The sequence below is a fragment of the Bos taurus genome, chromosome 27, assembly GCF_002263795.3.
Source record: "Bos taurus isolate L1 Dominette 01449 registration number 42190680 breed Hereford chromosome 27, ARS-UCD2.0, whole genome shotgun sequence".
In the NCBI taxonomy this organism is placed as follows: Eukaryota; Metazoa; Chordata; class Mammalia; order Artiodactyla; family Bovidae; genus Bos; species Bos taurus.
Genome location: NC_037354.1, coordinates 34,734,133 through 34,757,349, shown reverse-complemented (window position 1 = coordinate 34,757,349; position 23,217 = coordinate 34,734,133). Strand labels below are relative to the sequence as shown.

At 38.6% G+C, this 23,217-nt stretch overlaps 2 protein-coding genes across 7 annotated transcripts in view; one reads left to right on the top strand and one right to left on the bottom strand.

Annotated features, from left to right (window-relative positions):
- Positions 1-23,217, top strand: part of ADAM3A (ADAM metallopeptidase domain 3A (cyritestin 1)) — a 114,374-nt gene that overhangs the window by 65,265 nt on the left and 25,892 nt on the right. For all 6 annotated transcript variants that reach the window (XM_024986155.2, XM_024986153.2, XM_024986156.2 and 3 more), the window contains 5 exon segments: positions 13,183-13,369; positions 17,949-18,047; positions 21,360-21,555; positions 22,044-22,134; positions 22,434-22,614. In XM_024986155.2, the coding sequence (XP_024841923.1) occupies positions 13,183-13,369; positions 17,949-18,047; positions 21,360-21,555; positions 22,044-22,134; positions 22,434-22,614 (754 nt within the window).
- LOC132344095 (replication protein A 32 kDa subunit-like) lies at positions 7,127-7,732 on the bottom strand. The gene has a single exon (XM_059882401.1). The coding sequence runs from the start codon at positions 7,536-7,538 to the stop codon at positions 7,155-7,157; it is 384 nt and encodes a 127-aa protein (XP_059738384.1). The 5' UTR covers positions 7,539-7,732; the 3' UTR covers positions 7,127-7,154.

The window sequence follows — 23,217 nt, the reverse complement described above, 5'->3', positions numbered from 1 at the left end:
AGGTCAGGTTTCCAATCACCCCAATCTTAGGTGCTAAGTCAGGTCCTTCATTTTAGGACATTGACAGGTCTGATCATACCCTTAACAACTCAAAGACACTGAGAATGAAATTGGCTGATGCTTGGACAATATGAAAATTTTCAAAGAAAAGCAAAATCTAGGATCAGCTTGAATGACTAGATTCATCTTGTTTATCGCCACTCCTTCAAGACTGGGAGAGATTACTGTTTTGTCTAGAGTTAGATAAACAAGAGACAATTAAGTTATATGCAGAAACAACAGAATAGATTACAAGCAAAAGAATAAGATAATATATCATAAAATGACCGTAATCAAATGGATATAAATGAATTGCCCAGTAAAGAATTCAGAATAATATACTGAAAGATGCTCACCAAGAAAAGGAGAAGACTGGATGAACAATGTGAGAACATAAAACCACAGGAAATATAAAGAAATACTGCATGGAAGTCAGAGGACTGAAGAATACAAAACTGAACTGAAATATACAATAGAATATTGTAGTGATAAACTAAAAAGAGCATAGAAAGGATTAACAAACTCAGCAAAAGGAAAAATTACTACACAAACATTAAGGTAAGTGAATTATAAGACAACATCATGTGGACCAATAATCACATTCTATAGGTTCCAGAAGAGTGAGAAAGGGACAGAAAACTTTTTTGAAGAAATAATGGCTGAAGTGTTCCCTAACTTGGGAAAGGAGACAGATATCCAGATTTAAAGAGCCCAGAATTGTAAATAAGGTGAATTCAATGAGACCCACACCAAGAAACATAATTAAAACATCAAACATTAAAGACAGGAACCGTCTTAGAAGCAACAGCTTGTTACATACAGGGGAAGCTCTTATAAGAACATGAGGAGCTTTGACAGCAGTCACATTGCAGGCCAGTAGGTAGTAGTAAGGTAAATGCACAATGCTGAAAGAAAAAGACTACTTTTACCAAGCAAAGGTGTCATTCAGAATTGAAGGGAAGAGATAAGAGTTTTACAGACATGCAAAATCTAAAGGAGTTTAACACCATTAGTCCGACCTTAGTAGAAATAGTAAATGGAGTTCTTTAATGTTTAGAAAAGGTACTAATTAGTAAAAGGAAAACATAAGAAGTATAAGTCTCAATGGTAAAAGTAAATACATACTGAAATTCAGAATAATTGAAAAAGTAAAGTAGGCAATTGGGCTTCCCTTGTGTCTAAACTGGTAAAGAATCTGCCTACAATGTGAGAGACCTGGGTTTGATCCCTGGGTTGGGAAGATCCCCTGGAGAATAGAATGGGTACCCACTCCAGTATTCTGACCTGGAGAATTGCATGGACTATATATAGTCCATGGGGTTGCAAAGAGACAGACATGACTGAGTGGCTTTCACTTTCACTTTCACTTTCAAAGCAGGTAATTAAAGGTAACATGGTTTGCATAAAAGTCAAGTGTCATAAAAATTACAACTATAATATTGTGATAAGCTATATGTAACATAACAAGTTATAAAATGTTATACAAAGCATAAAACCTGTTGAGGAAAATAAATATATTCTAAGTCAAAATATAGAGTGCATTTGAAACTTTGTTATCTACTTAGACTGTGAGAGATATATATTGTATGTGCAAGCCTCATGGTAACCATAAAACAAAAACAAAACAAAAATCAAACCAAACCCATAACCAACCAAACAAACAAACAAAAAAAGTGGAAGCACAAAAGAGAAAAAAAAAAAGAAGGAATGCAAGAAGAGAGCAAGAGCAGAGGAAAACATCAGAGGAACAACAAAATAGCCAGAAAAGAAGGAGCAAAATGACAATAAGTTCACGCCATCAATAATTACTTTTAAAGCAAATGTATCAAATTTTCCAGTCAAAAGAGAGGATGGATGATGAATGAAAAGCAAGACCCACCACTCTCATACCTACAAGTGATTCCAGGCAGGCGTAAGGATACACAAACTAAAAGTGAAAGGATGGAAAAAGATATTCCACATAAAGAGAAACCCAAAGAAAGCTGGAGTGACTATACTAATATCAGATAAAAATGGACTTTAAAACAAATAATGAATCCGTCTGGGCCGTCCCAGTGCACCAGCCCCAAGCATCCAGCATCATGCATCGAACCTGGACTGGCAACTCGTTTCCTACATGATATTTTACATGTTTCATTGCCATTCTCCCAAATCATTTTGATATTTGGCAAAACTAATACAATTATGTAAAGTTTAAAAATAAAATAAAATTAGAGAGAAAAAAATAAATAAATAAAATAAAATAAAATAAAATTTCCAACAAGAAAAAAAAAAAAAACACAAATAATGATAATAAGAGATAAAGAAGGGTACTGCTTATTTATATCAGGAAAGAAGTAACTCTATACTTACTTATATACAGTAAGAAGAAATAACATTTATTAATATACATACACTCAACATTTGTTGTTTTTATTGTTTCATTGTTTACTTGCGAAGTCATGTCCAACTCTTTTGCAGCCTCATAGACTATAGCCCACCAGGCTCATCTGTCCATGGGATTTCCTAGACTAGAATACTGGAATAGGTTGCCATTTCCTTCTCCAGGGTATCTTCCTGACCCAGGGATCATACCCACGTCTCCTGCTTGGCAGACAGATTCTTTACCAATGAGTCACAGGGAAGCCTGCACTCAACACAGAATAAACTAAATACTTAAAGCAAATATGGACAGGAATAAAAGGACAAACAGACAGTAAAACAGTAATAGTAGGAAACTTTTAAGTACCTATGTATTTCATCAGATAGATCATCCAGGCAGAATGTCAAAAAAGACACATTGGCTGTAATGAAACCTTAGGCCTGATAGATTGACCTGTATTACAGAACATTCCACCCAACAGAAGTAGAACTCACATTCTTCTCAAGTGTATTTGAAGCATTCTCCTGAATAGATCATATGTTAGACCACAAAACAAGTTTCAACCAGTTAAAGAATTTCAAAACCATATTCAACATCTTTTCTAACCCCAATAGTATAAACCTGGACATAAATTAAAAGAAGAAAATTGGAAAACTCAAAAATATGTGAAGACTAAACAAGGTACCACTAAATAATCACGTGCCAACAAAGAAAGAAAAGAAAGCTCAAAAAGGACCTTGAGAGCAACAAAAATGGAAATACGACATACTGAAATTTATGCCATGCAGACAAAGCAGTTGTAAGTAGAAGTTTATGGCGATAAATCACTATTTCAGGGAAAAGCTTAAAAAAAAAATCCTAATCTATACCAGAAAAAAGAAGAACAAATGAAGTCCAAGTTAGTAGATGAAAGGAAGTATCAAAAGTCACAGTGAAAATAAATGAAATAGATAATAAAAAGATACTAGAAAAAGATCAGTGAAGCCAAGAAATCGTTCTCTGAGATTTTAAACAAGATTGACAAACTTTTAGCTCAAAACTCTTCAAAAAAAAGAGCAAAAAGATTCAAATTTTAAAAATTAAAAATGAAAGACAATATGTTGCAAATAATACTACATAAAACAAAAGATTATAAGAGACTATTATAAACAATTATTATACATGAACAATTTGGAAAATCTAAGAGAAATGAATAATAATCTAGGAACATAGGACCTTCCAATGCTGAATCATAAAGAAATACAAAACTTGAACAGATTGATTACCTATACGGAGACTGAATCAGGAATCAAAAACCTTCCAGCAACCAAAAGTCCAGGACCACTAGTTTCCCTGGTGAGCTATACAAAACATTCAAGAAGAATTCCTACAAATCTTCAAACTCTTCTGAAAAATAGAAGAGGAGGGAAATTTTTCAATCAATATTTTATGAGGCCAGCACTGTTTTCATACTGAAACAAACAAGGATAGCATGAAAAAAAATAAATGTTATGGTTTTGATGAATTTTGATGCAAAAGTCTTCAGCAAAATATTAGCAAGCCTAATTCAACAGTACACAGACATAGTTAAGGTGTTCAAGGAGTAGGTGGGTGTAGAGTACATCTCTCTCCATGGATGATGCGTCAGGAATACACCTTCAGTTGCAGAAGTTCTCTCAGAACACCAGTTGAAAGTGGACAGGAGTCCCTTACCACTGAAAAGGAATGTATAGATTGATGCAAAATTTGGCAGGACAAAGGAAGGAGGAGAGTGATCAGGACTGAACTTGCATCCAGAGTATAGGGGAACTGAGGCATCAGTCAGATCCCTACAGCAGGGCAATATTTTGGGACAGTGGAAGCTATAGGAGAATGCAGCAGCTGATCTATGACAGTCTGAATGGAAAGAGAACCACAGAGACAATCCTTGGGGGCAGCCCCTCCCTTCCCTGGACAGGGACACAAGTCTCTTGGAATGTGTGGCAGCTGGGAGCTGGAGCATATAGACTGGAGAGCAGTCTCAGGGTAAGGTCTGTTGTTGACTATGGGGAGACAACTTGAGGGGACGTCAGGGAGGAGATTGTGGTGGAAAAGGCCAGACAGCTGTGGAGGAAAGGCGATACTGCTGAGTCATGGACAAGGGGTGGAGCCATCACTGTAGCCTCTCTCCGCACATGCCACCACCAGCAGCTGACCCAGGGAGGGTGGCCTTTTAAGTACCCAATGCAGTGAGCAATAGAGAAGGACCCCAGCCAGGGCAGCCCTTTAAGTACCTGGTACACCTTATATGCAGAGTACATCATGGGAAATGCTGGGCTGGAAGAAGCACAAGCTGGAATCAAGATTGCCAGGAGAAATATCAATAACCTCAGATATGTAGATGGCACCACCCTTATGGCAGAAAGTGAAGAGGAACTCAAAAGCCTCTTGATGAAAATGAAAGAGGAGAGTGAAAACGTTGGCTTAAAGCTCAACATTCAGAAAACGAAGATCATGGCATCTGGTCCCATCACTTCATGGGAAATAGATGGGGAAACAGTGGAAACAGTGTCAGACTTTATTTTTTTGGGCTCCAAAATCACTGCAGACAGTGACTGCAGCCATGAAATTAAAAGACCCTTACTCCTTGGAAGAAAAGTTATGTCCAACCTAGATAGCATATTGAAAAGCAGAGACATTATTTGCCAACAAAGGTCCATCTAGTCAAGGCTATGGTTTTTCCAGTGGTCATATATGAATGTGAGAGCTGGACTGTGAAGAAAGCTGAGCACCGAAAAATTGATGCTTTTGAACTGTGGTGTTGGAGAAGACTCTTGAGAGTCCCTTGGACTCAAGGAGATCCAACCTGTCCATTCTGAAGGAGATCAGCCCTGGGATTTCTTTGGAGGGAATGATGCTGAAGCTGAAACTCCAGTACTTTGGCCGCCTCATGGGAAGTGTTGACTCATTTGAAAAGACCCTGATGCTGGGAGGGATTGGGGGCAGGAGGAGAAGGGGACGACAGAGGATGAGATGGCTGGAGGGCATCACTGACTTGATGGACATGAGTCTGGGTAAACTCCGGGAGTTGGTGATGGACAGGGAGGCCTGGCGTGCTGCGATTCATGGGGTCTCAGAGAGTTGGACATGACTGAGCAACTGAACTGAACTGAACACCAATGGAGAAAGGACCCCAGTCAGGGGAGGCACTTAAGTGCCTGACATGCTGAACAACAGAGAAGGACCAGCCAGAAAGCCTCTTTGAGCGCCAGCTGCCTGAGGCTAGAAAAGTCTGTAAGTGCCATAACTCCTGCTCCTGAGGTTGCCAGGGTCCCTGCACATTGGCCCTGCCAGGGTCCCTGCAATCCAAGCGGCTCCACCACCTCCATTCTTAATCCTCAGTGAGGCAGAGGTGCCAGAGGCTTGAAAAAATCCTAGTAGCACCATATCTCCTGTTCCAATCGCTTCCGGCTCCTCTGGGTACCTGGCACTGTTAGAGGCCCTGTGTTCCAAGCTGCCACACCACCGCTACAGTAGATCCCCACTGCTGCAGAGCTGCCAGAGGCTAGAGAAAACCCCAAAAGAGCCATGTCTCCTACTCCCCTGACCTCCAGCTCCCCTGCATACCTGGAGCTGCCAGAGCACCTGTGATCCAAGCAGCTGCACCACCTCCACACCGGGTCCTCCCTGGAGCAGAACCCAGTCCTCCAGGGCAGCCTCGGGAGCAAACTCCTGTGGACAACCCACGTGTAGAGGTGGAGATGAAACCACAATTGAACCCCAGGGTCAGTGTGGCTAGGGAAGAGGACTGAAAACCTTCCTATCAACTGTACAAGCTGCAGATTAAAGCCAAACAATCAACTAGGCAAACTCTGTGTCTATGAAATGTATAAAGGGACAATGAGAATTCCCACAGAACAGAAGACACTAACTCTGGCAGCTGTGGACACTGGAGGCCAGAATACGCAGGTGTAGGGCCAGAATCTGAGCTGTCCCGATAGCGGGTCCAGAGACCAGCTCAGTATTGGAGGGCATCCTAGGGATGTAGAGGTGGACTGTAACTCACAGTGAGGAAAAGGACGCTTGACAACAGAGATCAGACAAAAGCTATTATTATTATTTTGATTTGTTCTCCAAAGAAGACATACAGATTGCTAATAAACACATGAAAAGATGCTCAACATCACTCATTATGAGAAAACTGCAAATCACAACTATAGTGAGATATCACCTCACACCAGTCAGAAGGACCGTCATCAAAAATCTACAAATAATAACCGCTAGAGAGGGCGTGGAGAAAAGGGAAGCCTCTTACATTGTTGGTGGGAATGGAAATAGATACAGCTGCTATAGAAGACAGTATGGAGATTCCTTAAAAAGCTAGGAATTAAACTACCATATCACACACACACACACACACACACACACACACAGAAATCTCTCAGTCGTGTCTGACTCTTTCCGACCCCATGGATTGTAGCCCACCAGGCTCCTTGGTCCATGGGATTTTCCAGGCATGAATACTGGAGTGGGTTGCTGTTTCCTTCTCCAGCGGATCTTCCTGACCCAGAGATCGAACCCGGGTGTCCCGCATTGTAGGCAGATGCTTTACCATCTGAGCTACCAGGGAAGTCCATCAAAAACACAGAAGAGTAGTAGCAAGTTTCAAAAGGATGTCAGTTGAGATCTTTTACAGATGAAATCTACTTCCTAGAAGTCAACTCGCCAATTATATGCACAGCTGGAGACAAGAGGCTGCAAAAAGGTCCAGCTGGAAAATATCTCGGGTACCCAATTAGATCCAGTTATCTGCGTCTGTGGATTTAAAATGATCATCATCCACGGTGGAATAGATGTGTCCCTCATTGCTCAGAAAATCCACAGCTAGCTTGATTGAGGCTACGGACATGTGTTGCAGTTGGTTCTTGAGCTCCTGAAAGTTCAATCCTTCAGGTCTTGGGCAAGCCTTAATCAAATTCAGCACCTGGTTCTGGGCCACAGTGAGGCCATTTGCTGGTATGAAGTTATTCCCACCGAAATTCCCAGCTTCACCCATTCCTGGATTGCTGATAGGTGCTCTCCCTGCTAAAGGCTGGCTGTTCAACTTGCTCAGCATCATGTGTGCATTGACTACTTCCAGAATATGTGTGGTGAACTCATTCATATCCTCCAGGGGCATGATCTTAAAGGCTACCAGGCTTTTCTTGTTCCATATGACCCAACAATCCCACTACTGGGCATATACCTTGAGAGAGCCATAATTGAAATCAACCCATGTACCTCAATGTTCACTGAAGCACTATTTCTGATAGCTGGGACATGGAAGCAACCTAGATGCCGATTGACAGATGAATGGATAAATAAGCTGTGGTACATATATGCAAATGAATATTACTCAACCATAAAATGGAATGCATATGAGTCAGGGCTACTGAGGTGGATGAACATAGAGCCATTAAAACAAGGTGAATTAAGTCAGAGAAAACGAAGTATTGCACATTAACATATAGATATGGAATCTAGAAAGATGGTGCTGATGAACCTATTTGCAGAGCAGCAATGGAGACACAGACATGGAGAACAGAATTATGGTCTCGGGGAGGGGGCAAGGAGAGGGTGGGAGAAATGGAGACAGTAGCAAGGAAACATATTCACTCCCGTATGTCAAAGAGATAGCCCGTGGGGATTTGATGTATGACTCAGGGAGCCCAAACCAGGGCTTGGTGACAACCTAGAAGTGTGAGATGGGGTGGGGGTGGGAAGGAGGTTCAAGAGGGAGGGGACACATATATATGTGGCTGATTCATGTTAATATATGGCAGAAACCAACATAATATTGTAAAGCAATATCTTTCAACTAAAAATAAGTAAATTAAAAAAAATTCAACAGCACATTAAAATGATCATGTGTCATGTAAGGGCTTCCCTGGCGGTGCTAGTGGTAAAGAATCCATCTATCAGTGCAGGAGACTTATGAGATGAGAGTTTGATTCAGGGTCAGGAAGATCCCCTGGAGAAAGGCATGGCAACCCACTCCAGTATTCTTGCCTGGAGAATCCCATGGATGGAAAAGCCTGGTGGGCTTCAGTCCTTGAGGTCACAAAGAGTCAGCTAAGATCGAAATGTCTTGGCATGCACACACACATAACATGAAGAGAGGGGTTTATTTAAAGGGTGCAGGAGTGAGTCAACACCTGTAACTCAATATGTTATACCCCATTTACAAAAAATGATAAAAATATATTCATCTCAATAAATTTAAAAATATTTGAAAAAATTCAAATCCATTTATGATAAATACTCTTAACAAAGTAGACATGGTGGAACGTGCTTCAACTTAATATGGTTATATATGACAAACCACAGCTAACATCCTACTCAACATTGCAGGGACTTCCCTGGCAGTCCAGTGGTTAAGACTCTGAGCTTCTCCTGTAGAAATCATGGGTTCAGTCCTAGTCAGGAAACTAGGATCCTGCATGCTGCATGGTGTGCCCAAAAACAAAATATGCAAAACAAAAAACAATGTAAAGATGGGTGATTTCCTTCTAACATCTGGCAACAAGACAAGGTTGCACAGTCTTGCCACTTTTATTCAAAATGGTATTGAAAGTCCTAGGCAGAGCAGTTAGGTGGTAGAGATAAAAGTTATCTAAATCAGAAAGGAAAAGTAATACTGTCACTATATGCAGATGACATGATTTTGTACATAGTAGAAAACCCTAAAGGACTCTACCAAAAACTGTCAGAAGTAATAAGCATATTCAGGGAAGTTACAGTATGCAAAGTTAATATATAAAATACTTTGTATTGCTATATACTAAAAACACATTTTCAGAAATAGAGATTAAGAAAGAAATCCCATTTACAATAGCATCAAAAAGAATAAATTACTTAGAATAAATTTAAAGGCCAAGAAAGTGAAAGATGTGTACTGAGAAATATAAGACATTGATGAAAGGAATGAAATAATATGCTAGGAAACAAAAAATACTTCATGCTTATTTACTGGAAGAATTAATATTGTTAAACTATCCATATAAGGACTGGAAAAGGTCAGTCCTTACCCCAATTTCCAAGAAAGGTAGTACTAAAGAATGTTCCAACCATAGGATAATTGCTCTCTTCTCCCATGCTAGTAAGGTCATGCTTAAAATCTAGCATGCTAGGCTTCAGTGTTATGCAAACTAAGAACTTTCAGATATCTAAGCTGGGTTTAGAAAAGGCAGAGGAACCAGAGATCAAATTGCTAACATTCGCTGGATCAGAGAGAAAACAAGGGAATTCCAGAAAAATATTAACCTCTGTTTCATCAGTTGGTCCAAAGCCTTTACTATGTGGTTCGTGATAAACTGTGGAAAGCTCTTAAAGAGACAGGCATACTATACTATCTTACCTGTCTCCTGAGAAACCTTATGCAGGTCCAGAGGCAACAGTTAGAACCCTGTATGGAACAACTGATTGGTTCAAGATGGAGAAAGGAGTATGACAAAACTGTCTGCTGTCACCCTGTTTGTTTAACCTATACGCTTAGCACATCATGAGAAATGCCAGGCTGAATGAGTCACAAGCTGGAATTAAGATAGGTGGGAGAAATATCAACAACCTCAGATATATGGATGATACCACTCTAACGGCAGAAAGTTAAGAGGAACTAAGGAACTAAAGAGCCTCTTGATGAGGGTGAAGGAGGACAGTGAAAGAGCTGGCTTAAAATTAAATATTAAACTAAGAGCATGGCATCTGGCCCCATGACTTCATGGCAAATACAAGGGGGAAAGTGGAAGTAGTGACAGATATCTTCTTCTTGGGCCCTAAGATCTTTGCAGATTGTGACTGGAGCAATGAAATCAGAAGACAGTTGCTTCTAAGCAGGGAAAAAAAAGTGAAGTCACTCAGTCATGTCCAACTCTTTGCTACTCCATGGACTATAGCTTACCAAGCTCCTCTATCCATGAGATTTTCCAGGAAAGGGTACCAGAGTGGGTTGCCATTTCCTTCTCCAGAGGATCTTCCCTGGAGATCGAACCCAGGGATCGAACCCAGGTCTTCCACATTGCAGTCAGATGCTTTACCGTCTGAGCCACCAGGGAAGCTATGTTAAACCTAGACAGTGTGTTGAAAGCACAGACATTACTCTGCCGGCAAAGGTCTGTATAGACAGGGCTGTAGATGACAAGTACAGGTCATCTATACTTGTGAGAGCTGGGCCGTAAGGAAGGCAGAGCACCAAAGAATTGATGCCTTCAAACTGTGGAAGAAATGATGCTAAAGAGTCCATTGGACAGCAAGAAGATCAAACCAGTCAATCTTAGGGGATATCAACCCTGAATACTCATTGTAAGGACTGAAACTGAAGCAGAAGCTTCAGTATCTTGGGCATGTGATGCTAATATCCAGCTCATTGAAAAAGTCCCTGATGCTGGGAAAGATTGAGGGCAGAAGGAGAAGAGGGCATCAGAAGATGAGATGGCTGGATGGCATCACCAATACAGTGGACATGAACTTGGGCAAATTTCGGGAGATGGCGAGGTACAGGGAGGCCTGGCGTTTTGCCATTTGCAAAGAGTTGGACACAACTGGGTGACTGAACAGCAAAAATCTATATTATCCAAATCAGTCTGCACATTCAATATAATCCCTATTCAAATTGCAATGATACTTTTCCCAGATATAAAATTAGTTCAGTTCAGTTGCTCAGTCGTGTCCAACTCTCTGAGACCCCATGAATCGCAGCACGCCAGGCCTCCCTGTCCATTACCAACTCCAGGAGTTCACTCAAACTCACGTCCATCGAGTTGGTGATGCCATCCAGCCATCTCATCCTCTGTCATCCCCTTTTCCTCCTGACCTCAATCCCTCCCAGCATCAGAGTCTTTTCCAATGAGTCAACTCTTCGCATGAGGTGGTCAAAGTACTGGAGTTTCAGCTTTAGGATCATTCCCTCCAAAGAACACCCAGGGCTGATCTCCTTTAGAATGGACTGGTTGGATCTCCTTGCAGTCCAAGGGACTCTCAAGAGTCTTCTCCAACACCACGTTCAAAAGCATCAATTCTTCGGCTCTCAGCTTTCTTCACAGTCCAACTCTGACATCCATACATGACCACTGGAAAAACCATAGCCTTGACTAGACAGACCTTTGCTGGCAAAGTAATGTCTCTGCTTTTCAATATGCTATCTAGGTTGGTCATAACTTTCCTTCCAAGGAGTAAGCGTCTTTTAATTTCATGGCTGCAATCACCATCTGCAGTGATTCAATCCTAAAATTTGAATGGACCCTGAATAGCCATGATAACCTTGAGAAAGAACAAAGTTGGAGACATCATGTGCCTGATTCCAGGACTAAGATAGACAAGATACAAATAAGCCATGAGCATTTGTGTCAGAATATAAGAAGATGTTCAAAGAATTTGGATATGTGCCTCATGGACACAAAATAGTTTGAAGGAGTCTTCCAACAGGCAAATCTAGGACAATCTGAAAGTCATATGTAATGTTAATGATTAAAACACCTTTTAGTGTACTAGGAAAATTTGAGTCCATATTCATATAAATACATGAAAATATTATTTTGAAGTGAATAAATATATTGATGGATATATTAAAATAAGGTTATAAAAGATATATATACATAGTGAATATATTGAAAATATAACTAGGAAGGATATATATACATAAAACTTCTCCCCAAATAAGTATTAAGAGATAAGGAGAGAAAGAGATGTTAGAGTATAGACTTTAATCACCTAATCAAAATGACTTTTTTCAAAAACGTAACAAGTTGGAATCGTGTGCTGTTAGGATGCAATGGAGCAGACAGACTCAGCAACACTTCTGTGATGCATTTAACAACATACATAACCTCAGTCTAAGTACTGGGAAACATTTCACAAACCTAAACTGAGGCACATTTTCCCAAATAATCAACCTGAGACTATAAAACTTTTGAATGTCAGAAATGCCACAAAAAAGTGTAGTCAACTAAACTAAGGCGATAGGAGTACTAAAGGCAGTGGTTGGTTCTGAAGTGGATCTTTTTAATGTAGAGTGCCAGTACCGTGATGAAGGAGAAATTTGAACCTGATAAAAGAATTAGATGTTAACAACATATCTTTGTTTCCTGTTATTGAAGGTCTGTTTTAAGAGAATTCAGTTCTCTATATGAGTTATACATTAAAATTATTATTATTCAACTCGTTTAGGAAACAAAATTTGTTTCTCATGTCATTTCTCTAAGTATGAGTTTGTTACTAATTTAAACAAAAACCCATTAAACAGTGTACTAGAAATATAGAAATATCAAACTAGAGAGAATCTAGGGTTTATGTGTTCTATATACTTCATGCTGAGCTGTTTTAATTTTGTTACCAAAATAAAAATAATTCTGACTTTTAATTAATTCAATCAAACATTGTGTTTATTCTTTCAGTTTTCTATATTATCCCTAGTATGTATCATTTTCTTAATAATAATTAGTTCTTACTATAATGATTATAATCTTGACAGTGTTGTAAATAATAAGCAAAGTAATAAACAGTAAGTTGTACTTAAATAGAGCCTTTTTGTCAACAAGCACTGTTTTGTTTAACATGTCCTCAATTATGCAACCTCATTAACATCCTCTACTTATTAGATATCTGTTATACTGAATTAGAATAGAAATGAGCTTATTCTTTTATTACTAATTGAATTAAAAATAAAGCACTCTCCATTTCTTGGCTATCTCTAATGAAGAAGTAAATAATTCACAGCATGTTATTGAAGAGTGTTACTTTGATAGTGATTTCATTCCTTTTAACTAAGAAATACAATTTAATTTTAGACGTTCCCATGGCATAAAGTTTTTTAGCAGTTGCAGCATAGATGAATTTAAACATACAACTTCACAGCCTAAATTTGAATGTCTTCAGAATCGAACAGTTCCAAAAGTGGTTCCCCAAGGAAGACAATCCATTTGCGGCAATGGAGTTCTGGAGCCACCTGAACAATGTGACTGTGGTTCCATCGAGGTTAGTGGAAAAGACTGATATTTGTTTTTGTGTTTGTCACGTAATCTCACAAATGTAGATGTGACATAAAGGGGGAAAACTTGAAAAAACAATTGTTCCATATAGTCAAACATCTAAGATGGGGGGCATGTGATAACTTGGCTCATCCAGAATTTGAACAATTTAAGAATAGGGTAAATGCAGCCCAGGGTTGAATGAAGATTTTCCTTACTGTGTAAATATTAGCCATCTTTCTGTATCATAAACATCAATTCCAACAGTAGTATAATTATCACCTAAATTATCCATGAATTCCTTTAAAGTGACTGATTTAAATCACTGAGTTATTAAATGTATGCTGTTGTTCACATCTTCATCTTCTAATTTCAGTCCTTGCATCGGGGGAACTTCATTTATTTTAGCTTGGTTTCACAAAATTGAATTAAAGAACAGAGACATCACTTTGCCCACAAAGAACCATATAGTCAAAGCCGTGGGTTTTCCAGTAGTCATGTATGGATGTGAGAGTTGGACCATAAAGGCTGAATACCAAAGAATTTATACTCTTGAATTATAAAGCTGGAGAAGACTCTTGAGAGTCCTTTGAACTGCAAGGAGATCAAACCAGTCAATTCGAAAGAAAATCAACTCTGAATAGTCATTGGAAAGACTGATGCTAAAGCTGAAGTTCCAATACTTTGGCCACCTGATGCAAACAAATTGACTCACAATACCCTGATGCTGGGAAAGATTGAAGGCAGGAGGAGAGGGGGACAACAGAGGATGAGATGGTTGGATGGCAACACCAACTCACGGGATATGAGTTTGAGCAAGCTCTGGGAGATGGTGAAGGACAGGGAAGCCTGGCACACTGCAGTGCATGGGGTTGCAAAGAGTCGGACACGACTGAGCAACTGAACTGAACTGATAGGTTCATGGATTATAATAAATGCATCACCACATCTGTTACATTCCAGTGTCGTGTTATTATTTTTGGTCAACTCTCGTCTCTTATTTTGGAGTTGCTTTTTATGAATATTCTTGAGCATATAAACCACCTCAGTCAGTTCAGTCACTCAGTTGTGTCCGACCCTTTGAGACCCCATGGACTGCAGCACGCCAGGCTTCCCTGTCCATCATCAACTCCCGGAGTTTGCTGAGACTCATGCCTATCGAGTCAGTGATGCCATCCAACCATTTCATCCTCTGTTGTCCCCTTCTCTTCCGGACTTCAATCTTTCCCAGCATCAGGGTCTTTTCCAATGAGTCATTTCTTCGCATCAAGTGGCCAAAGTATTGCAGTTTCAGCTTCAGCATCAGTCCTTCCAATGAGTATTCAAGACTGATTTTCTTTAGGATGGACTGGTTGTATCTCCTTGCAGTCCAAGGGACTCTCAAGAGTCTTCTCCAACACCACAGTTCAAAAGCATCAATTCTTCTGCACTCAGCTTTCTTTATAATCCAACTCTTACATCCATATATGACTACCGGAAAAACCATAGTTTTAACTACACAGGCCTTTATCAGCAAAGTAATGTCTCTGCTTTTTAATATGCTGTCTAGGTTGATCAGAGCTTTTCTTCCAAGGAGCAAGAGTCTTTTAATTTCATGGCTGCTGTCACCATCTGCAATGATTTTGGAGCCCAAAACAGTAAAGTCTTTCACTGTTTCCATTGTTTCCCCATCTATTTGTCATGAAGTAATGGGACAAGATACCATGATCTTAATTTTCTGAATGTTGAGCTTTAAGCCAACTTTCTCACTCTCCTCTTTCACTTTCATCAAGAGGCTCTTTAGTTCTTTGCTTTCTGCCATAAGGGTGGTGTCATCTGCATATTTGAGGTTATTGATATTTCTCCCGGCAATCTTGATTCCAGCTTGTGCTTCATCCAGCCCAGCATTTCTCATTATGTACTCTGCACATAAGTTAAATAAGCAGGGTGACAGTATACAGCCTTAACGTACTCCTTTCCCAATTTTGAACCAGTCTGTTGTTCCATGGCTGGTTCTAAGTGTTGCCTCTTGAGCTGCATACAGATTTCTCAGGAAGCAGGTCATGTAGTCTAGTATTACCATCTCTTTCAGAATTTTCCACAGTTTGTTGTGATCCACACAGTCAAAGGCTTTAGCGTAGTCAATGAAGCAGAAGTAGATGTTTTTCTGGAGTTCTTGCTTTTTCTATGATCCAGTGGATGTTGGCAAATCTAGGTCTTTAGTCTAGATTTCCATTATACATTGAGTGCTGTCAAAATACACTGTCTACTGTAGGCTCTCTCTTTGATTCTAGATTTTCGATATTAGGCTATCACGTCACTAATTTTTGTTTTATTTTCCACACTATTAATATTTAGTGAGGGTTTAATATTCCATCTTCGCTAAATTCACTTGCTGTTTTTCATTGCCATGTTTATATTGTGAAGCATAACACAATCTTCTTAATAATGAAACATGAAAAAGAAAAAATGATTATTATCTGATTCTTATAGATATTACAAGTGTTAAATAAGAATAGAATTTGGGATATACTTTAGTAATATGCCATTAGTGTAACTGCATTATGTTTCATTTTATAAAGGACAAGTATCCAGGTATAATAAAATATCTAATAAATTACTATTCTATAAGAATTTTAGCAGAACAGATATATTCCACTTATAGTTACATTTACAACATACTACTCAAAATACTTAATGTAAAATAAAAATACATATATGTAGATATATATTTATATATATAACAGAAACATTTTACACCTTCACATATTTACTGGGGTTAATGTGGAAGAAAATTTTATACAGAAGCTCTTGGAACAAATCAAAAAAGAAAAGTGGCAATTTTCAGATTTCGCAATATCACAGTAATAAAAATATTTTTAAAACCTGCCAAAATAGAAATAAGTTGTCATGACAAATTGCAAAACAATATAAAATATATAAGTGGCTAGGGGCTAATATTATTAATACAAAAGTGCTTAGAAATAAAGGAAATAAATAGAATATCTCAACAAAAAGGATGCATAAACATATGAAATAAACTAAATTGTGAAGATATGTGAAATTGAAACAGATATAAACACTTAGTTATTTGTGCCTATTCACTTTATTCATTTTAAAATATTACTTATCAATATTGTATTGGTTTAACCTCCAATTAAAATAAGTTTATATTAAAAATAAAATTAAAAATATATTACTTATCAGTCTTATATCACTCTTACACTAACTAAACTCTATAAAAAGAAGGAAATAAATGTGTATTATGAAAGAGCTCTTCAGATCAGATCAGATCAGATCAGTCGCTCAGTCGTGTCCGACTCTTTGCGACCCCATGAATCGCAGCACGCCAGGCCTCCCGGTCCATCACCAACTCCCAGAGTTCACTCAGACTCATGTCCATCGAGTCAGTGATGCCATCCAGCCATCTCATCCTCTGTCGTCCCCTTCTCCTCTTGCCCCCAATCCCTCCCAGCATCAGAGTCTTTTCCAATGAGTCCATTCCTCACATGAGGTGGCCAAAGTACTGGACTTTCAGCTTTAGCATCATTCCTTCCAAAGAAATCCCGGGGCTGATCGCCTTCAGAATGGACTGGTTGGATCTCCTTGCAGTCCAAGGGACTCTCAAGAGTCTTCTCCAACATCACAGTTCAAAAGCATCAATTCTTTGGCGCTCAGCTTTCTTCACAGTCCAACTCTCACATCCATACATGACCACAGGAAAAAGCATAGCCTTGACTAGATGAACCTTTGTTGGCAAAGTAATGTCTCTGCTTTTGAATATGCTATCTAGGTTGGTCATAACTTTCCTTCCAAGAGCTCTTAACACTTTTTAATTCTTTGAACTAATAACTTTTAGAATCAATCTTTAATATACAAGAGCTAAAAAGTGAAAAAAATTTCTTTGAAATGACACAACCACAATATGCTGTTGTTATTTGGAAACCTCTATTTTGTCACATCCAAAAACACTTATATAGTCACAGAACATCTTGAGGAGAATTGATAAGACAGATAAGTAGTTTCCTAGTGGCTCAGACGGTAAAGAATCTACCTGCAATGTGGGAGACCCAGGTTCGATCCTGGATTAAGAAGATCCCTTGGAGAAGGGACGGCTACCCATTCCAGTATTCTGGCCTGGAGAATTCCATGAACAGAGGAACCTCGCAAGGCTACAGCCCATGGAGTCACAAAGAGCTGGACACGACTGAGCAAGTAACGCACACATACACACACACACACACAAATGAAAAAAAAAAAATCTCAAAATTTATTGTCCATATGTTTATGAACACAAAAAGATTGAAATAAATTGCATTACATTTTTTAAATAAAAATTTATTTATTTTAATTGGAGGTTAATTACTTTACAATATTGTATTGGTTTTGCATTACATTTTTAACAGTCAAATCTTCAGCATAGAATCATGAATGATTTCATTACCACTTTTTTCTATATCAAAATACATTGTCTAGGTGAAGAGGTGCTAAAAATAGATACAGATATAAAAATTATACTGTGATGTAGAGACATGTCTTAAGATATTATGACAATAAGTAAAATGATTTAGTTCAAAATTATTTAACTTGATTGCCTTTGCTTTCAGAATTGTGAGCATACTAAATGCTGTAATCCTTTAAACTGTGTACTGATTGGAAATGCAGACTGTGGTTCTGGACCATGTTGTGGAAAAAAAACTTGTATGGTAAGTTTTCAGAATATTGCCTTATTTTCCTCCATGAAATTCTTGCTTTTGTGGGCTTTTTAGCTTTTTTTCACATAATTTTTACTCATCTTTCAAATATATTACTGTATGTTCTTGATTCATACACAGTTGATTTCAGAATTGAGAGGTCTTTAGATCTTTTCCAATCAACTATTTAGCCCTACCTCTAACCTTATTGTTTCAATCCCTACTCAGAAAACAACTTCAGGTAGTTTGGGTGTTGTGAGTTCCTCTTGGTCATAATTGAATGTAGCTCCTCACAATCTACTTATGACAAAATTATGAGTAAGCCACCCCACACACACTTGAGATACAATATTTGAATAAACAGACAATTATACTAGTAACCCCTCACTTTGGAAGTAGCAGAAAAAAAGGAATTCATAGGGAATAGTCAGCAATATGTAGCATATCTAATACTGAAGATTAACTTTGTCAATCACTCACTGAATCCTTGACTTCCCTTGGGCAGTTTTCCCCTCAATTTTCCTTCATAGCCACCTCTGATAGGAGACTGGGTAAAATCTCTATTCTGGGGAGGGCTTCATTTTAGCAGCTCACCTTTTTGTGTGTCAAATTGGGAGGCTATGACACACGTGAATGCTGATTGATTAGAGGTTTTGTCGTCAGGTCTGTTTTTCCACTGCCAATGACAATCTCTCCCCACACCGTTTCACCCTGTTCTCTGCATGCTCTTTTTCACTCAGTGGGCTAGTTCTTAAAGCCAATGTTCATTTGTTTCAAGGCACATTAATGTAGAGGCCAGGCTAGGGTTTCCACTTCTTAGCAATAAACTGTGTTGTTCTTTCCTTCCCCAGAACTCTCATCTTTGTCTCCGTCTCCAAATCAGTGAGACTGAACAGTTGAATTTTCTAAACAGTCCATTTCCATCTGGACTCCCCAGGTGGTGCTAAAGAGCCTGCCTGCCAGGAGAATCCCATGGACAGAGGAGCCTGGCCCCTGCAATCCACAGGGTTACAAAGGGTTGGAGATGATTGAAGTGACTTAGTACACACCCACCATTGCCCTCAACCTACATCTCAAAGGATAATTCTTTGCAACAGAGATAATTCCTGCATTTGGTCCAGTGAAAATTCATAGTGTAAGTTTCTAGGGAGAGATTCAGGGTAACAGCAGTGAAATCTGTAAAGAAGTTCCAACTAAAACCTGTAACTCCAGCTATCACCTTCTGTTTTTAACATCCAGGACTGCATTTATTGGTCTGTAGAAGGTAGCCCTGGACAGCCTTTTCATTTTTCACACTTGAAGGCACCTGTGACTCAATTCTAGTTCTGGGAATATACCCACCACCACCATCTGCCCAGGACTTTCCTCCTCAATCTTGAGGCATGCTTCAATGTCCTATGTTAGTTCCCATTAAATTTCTAACATATTATAGCATAAAATATAGCTTTTGCTGTCTTTTCAAGGGTTGCAGGTGCCTCTCATTACTGACCATAACCTTAAAAGGCTTTTTATTTTTTTATCTGTCTACTTTCCATCCTACTTTCCACTGACATGGTCTGAAATGTAATGCTTTGATCCAGCGTTTTGTTTTTTTTTTTCTTATAAATTTTCAGTTTAGATGGACACAAGTCCAAGTGCAAAGATATGGAATACCAATACTTTAACGTGCTATTATCCGACACATAACAGGGACTAACATGTTTTAGCCAGTACCCAGACTTTCCTCTCTGAAGTTTTAAGAAGCTGTGTCTGGTACTGCACACCAGCAATTATCATGGGTCAGTTGTATCTTGATGATGAACAGACGAGCAAAGAATAAGAAACAAGCACTCAGGAAGCTTACATACGACATGAGTTCAGCATCATGCTCAAGTGAATCTGTTTCAAACAGGAGCAACAAGATTCTTGTGCTATACGTCAGTTGGATATCCTTGCTTTTCCTTGGCAGTTCTCAGACAAGCTTTTCCTGTGTGCAGTACTGATAGCTCAGTGCAGATCCTGGCTTTTCTAGTCTATACTATGTGGTATTTCAGAAGAGCAGAGGGATCCCCTCTTTCCCAACAACACCTATGTCCAGCCCTGGCAGCAGCAGAAGCCCTGACCTACCATTACATTCTAAGTTAAATTTCCCGCCACTGTGTCTAGGGAGAAGTGTTCTGATTGTCATCCTGAATCAGAAGCAGTTTCATAGTAGAAGTGGAGTTAGTCCTGAAAGGAAATTACTTGAAGGGCAAAAAGGACAAGGGTGTCCACTAAGAAACATTTTAGAAACCTGGAAAGACCAGCATCTGAGTTAGTTAAAATATTTTGGGAGTGCAATGGATTAGTCCCCAGGAATCAAAAGTTGAAAAACAGATATGCATAGTGTTATCTCAGATATTTTCTGTTTATCTTGAAGTGAATACTCAGGATAACCAAAGCACTGTAACTAAGAGAACATTCACTAGGGCCATTTTTAAATTGAAGCTCAAGTCACACAGTGAAAAGTTAGCCATTTTAAAGTGCATTTAGTGTGCTGAGTAGCATTCAGCGCATTCACAGTGTTGTGCAGCCACCGCCTTGACCTGATTCCACAGTCGCTTCCTCACCCAAACAGGAGACCCCAACCCATGATGCACCTGCTCTCCTCTCTCCCTTCCCCTCAGTTCCTGGCAACCAGCACTGCATTCGGTCTCTAAGGATTTCCCTACTCTGGACATTTCATAGTACTAGAACCATACAGTGGGAAACCTTGTGTCTGGTTTCTTCACTAAATACAGTGTTTCCGAGTTTCAGTCACCTTGTACCATACATCAGTACTCCATTCCTTTATGTGGCTGAACACATTCCATTGTCCATACCACAGTTTGTTTACATATTAGGGGGCATTTGGGTTCTTTCCAAACTATTTCACCAGAACTTTTAAGCAGATTTATAGTTTAAATACTTACAAACATAACGGTAATGAAAATGATAGCTACAAATTCAATGCTGTTATTTAATTTTTTTACATTTGTTATACTACTTCAGGGAGAAGGCAATGGCACCCCACTCCAGTACTCTTGCCTGGAAAATCCCATGGACAGAGGAGCCTGGTGGGCTGCAGTCCATGGGGTCGCTAAGAGTCGGACACGACTGAGCGACTTCACTCTCACTTTTCACTTTCATGCATTGGAGAAGGAAATGGCAACCCACTCCAGTGTTCTTGCCTGGAGAATCCCAGGGACGGGAGCCTGGTGGGCTACCATCTCTGGGGTCGCACAGAGTCGGACACGACTGAAGCGACTTAGCACCAGCAGCAGCATACTACTTCAAAGCAAATATGTGTTTTTCCTTTTCTCACAGATACTTGATAGAGGAACAGAGTGTAGGAGAAGCACTGATCCATGTGATTTTCCAGAATTTTGCAATGGGATATCTGAATTTTGTGTACCTGATATGAGAGCTGCCGACTTACAAACGTGCAATAATAAATCTTCCTATTGCTTTAGAGGAATATGCCAAGATAGAACAAAGCAGTGCGTCACTTTGTTTGGAAAATGTAATAATTTATCTTTTCCTCTGAGCTTTATTTTTAAGCTATCTTTTTTCTAAAGTCAGTAAAACACCAAAATAAAAAGGACTGTTTGTTAAATCCAAATTCGAACATAAAATTGAAATCATTGTAACTTTGAACTACGTCAAGAGGTAAAACAGACCCAATAAGAACAGGAGAAAATGAATAGGATATTAGTCAAATTTGAGGTGGTTGGGAGAAAGTGAGTGGAATTTAGAATTGAAGATGAGAGAGTGCAGAAGACTGTAGGATTTCTCAATTATTTCTGCTCTAACATACCAGCTCTCCTGTTCTTAAGTGGGTAGTTTTCAGTAAGTGTTTCTTTTTCTTGTGTAGCCAATAGACAATACTGAAATTTGTAAGAGATGACATTGACGAGGCATTATTGTTTAGATATTTCAGTATTAATTTACCACAGTTTTAGTTTTTAATTTTTTAAAGATGAGTAATTGGAAATGTGTTTATGTTTTTAGATGCTAAAGAATCTAGTTATCAGTGTACAGAAGAAGTGAATTATCAAGACGATGATTTTGGAAACTGTCTAGGAAGAACTTGTTTTTTTCAGTATGTACTTAGAAATTTATACATTTTTCAAATGCCTGTGTGAGTGTCTGTGTGTTTGTATACTGCCAAGACTCACTTAATGCAAATGAAAGATTAACCTGGTTTATATAGATTAATTTATATGTTGCACTTTATTAGTTGGTGTACGTTCTGAATAGCTTTGGTGTTATGATCTCAGTAACATTTTGAATTATCCTCATATTTGGTACTGTTTTTTTATCTAATCTCTTGTGTCTCTAAGAGACCTGTGGTCATTAAGAGTTTTGTGTTTTGGTTTTTTTTTTTCCCTTTCTTGATAGCCAACATCTTTGTGGAAAGTTAGTTTGCCACTGGACACATTCAGCTATAGTATCAAGGAATGACATTGATGTTCAATATACCTACCTTGGAGGCCACATATGTATGTCAGCAAATCTAAGAACCCGTAGATATCCAGACCCTACTGTTGCAGCTAATGGAAGCATGTGTGATGAAAATAAGGTAAATAAAATTTTTACTTGATTCTATACATGGTGTATGGATGTCTGTGTGTGTGTGTGTGTGTGTGTGTGTGTGTGAAAGAGGGAGAGAGAGAGAGAAAGAGCTTAAAATTTTTTAATTTGTAATTAATGGTATAAATTTTGGTTACTATATCATTGTAAAATTAAAAGGTCACTTTCTATTGGCTAAAGGAACCTTTACTTCACTATCTTTTTATTGTGAATTTTGCTATAGTTAGTTGAATTTGTTTTGTCACATTTGAGAATATAAACTTGTCGAGTAGGCAAGGATCTGGTCTGTGACAGTTTGTGTAATCAAAGAACAAAAAGTATCAAATAATACATGAAAAAAATGGGTCAGAACAAACTGAATAATGAGAAAAACAAGGAAAACAAAAAAAAAAGCCAACATTTAGCATTGCAGTATTTGACTAGAATTAGTCAAATTGCAGTATTTGACTAGAATTAAATGGAAATGAAACTAAAATATTTTCTCATTAGCCTACTCTCATAGTTCTTTCTTCAAAAACATACTTGTTTAAAATTGGACCTTCTACAAGATACAATAATAAAACAGAGTTTAAATTTTATGTATTTTTCTTAA

Coding starts and splice junctions, on each gene's coding strand:
- LOC132344095 (XM_059882401.1), bottom strand. CDS start 7,538: ATGCCCCTGGAGGATATGAATGAGTTCACCACACATATTCTGGAAGTA.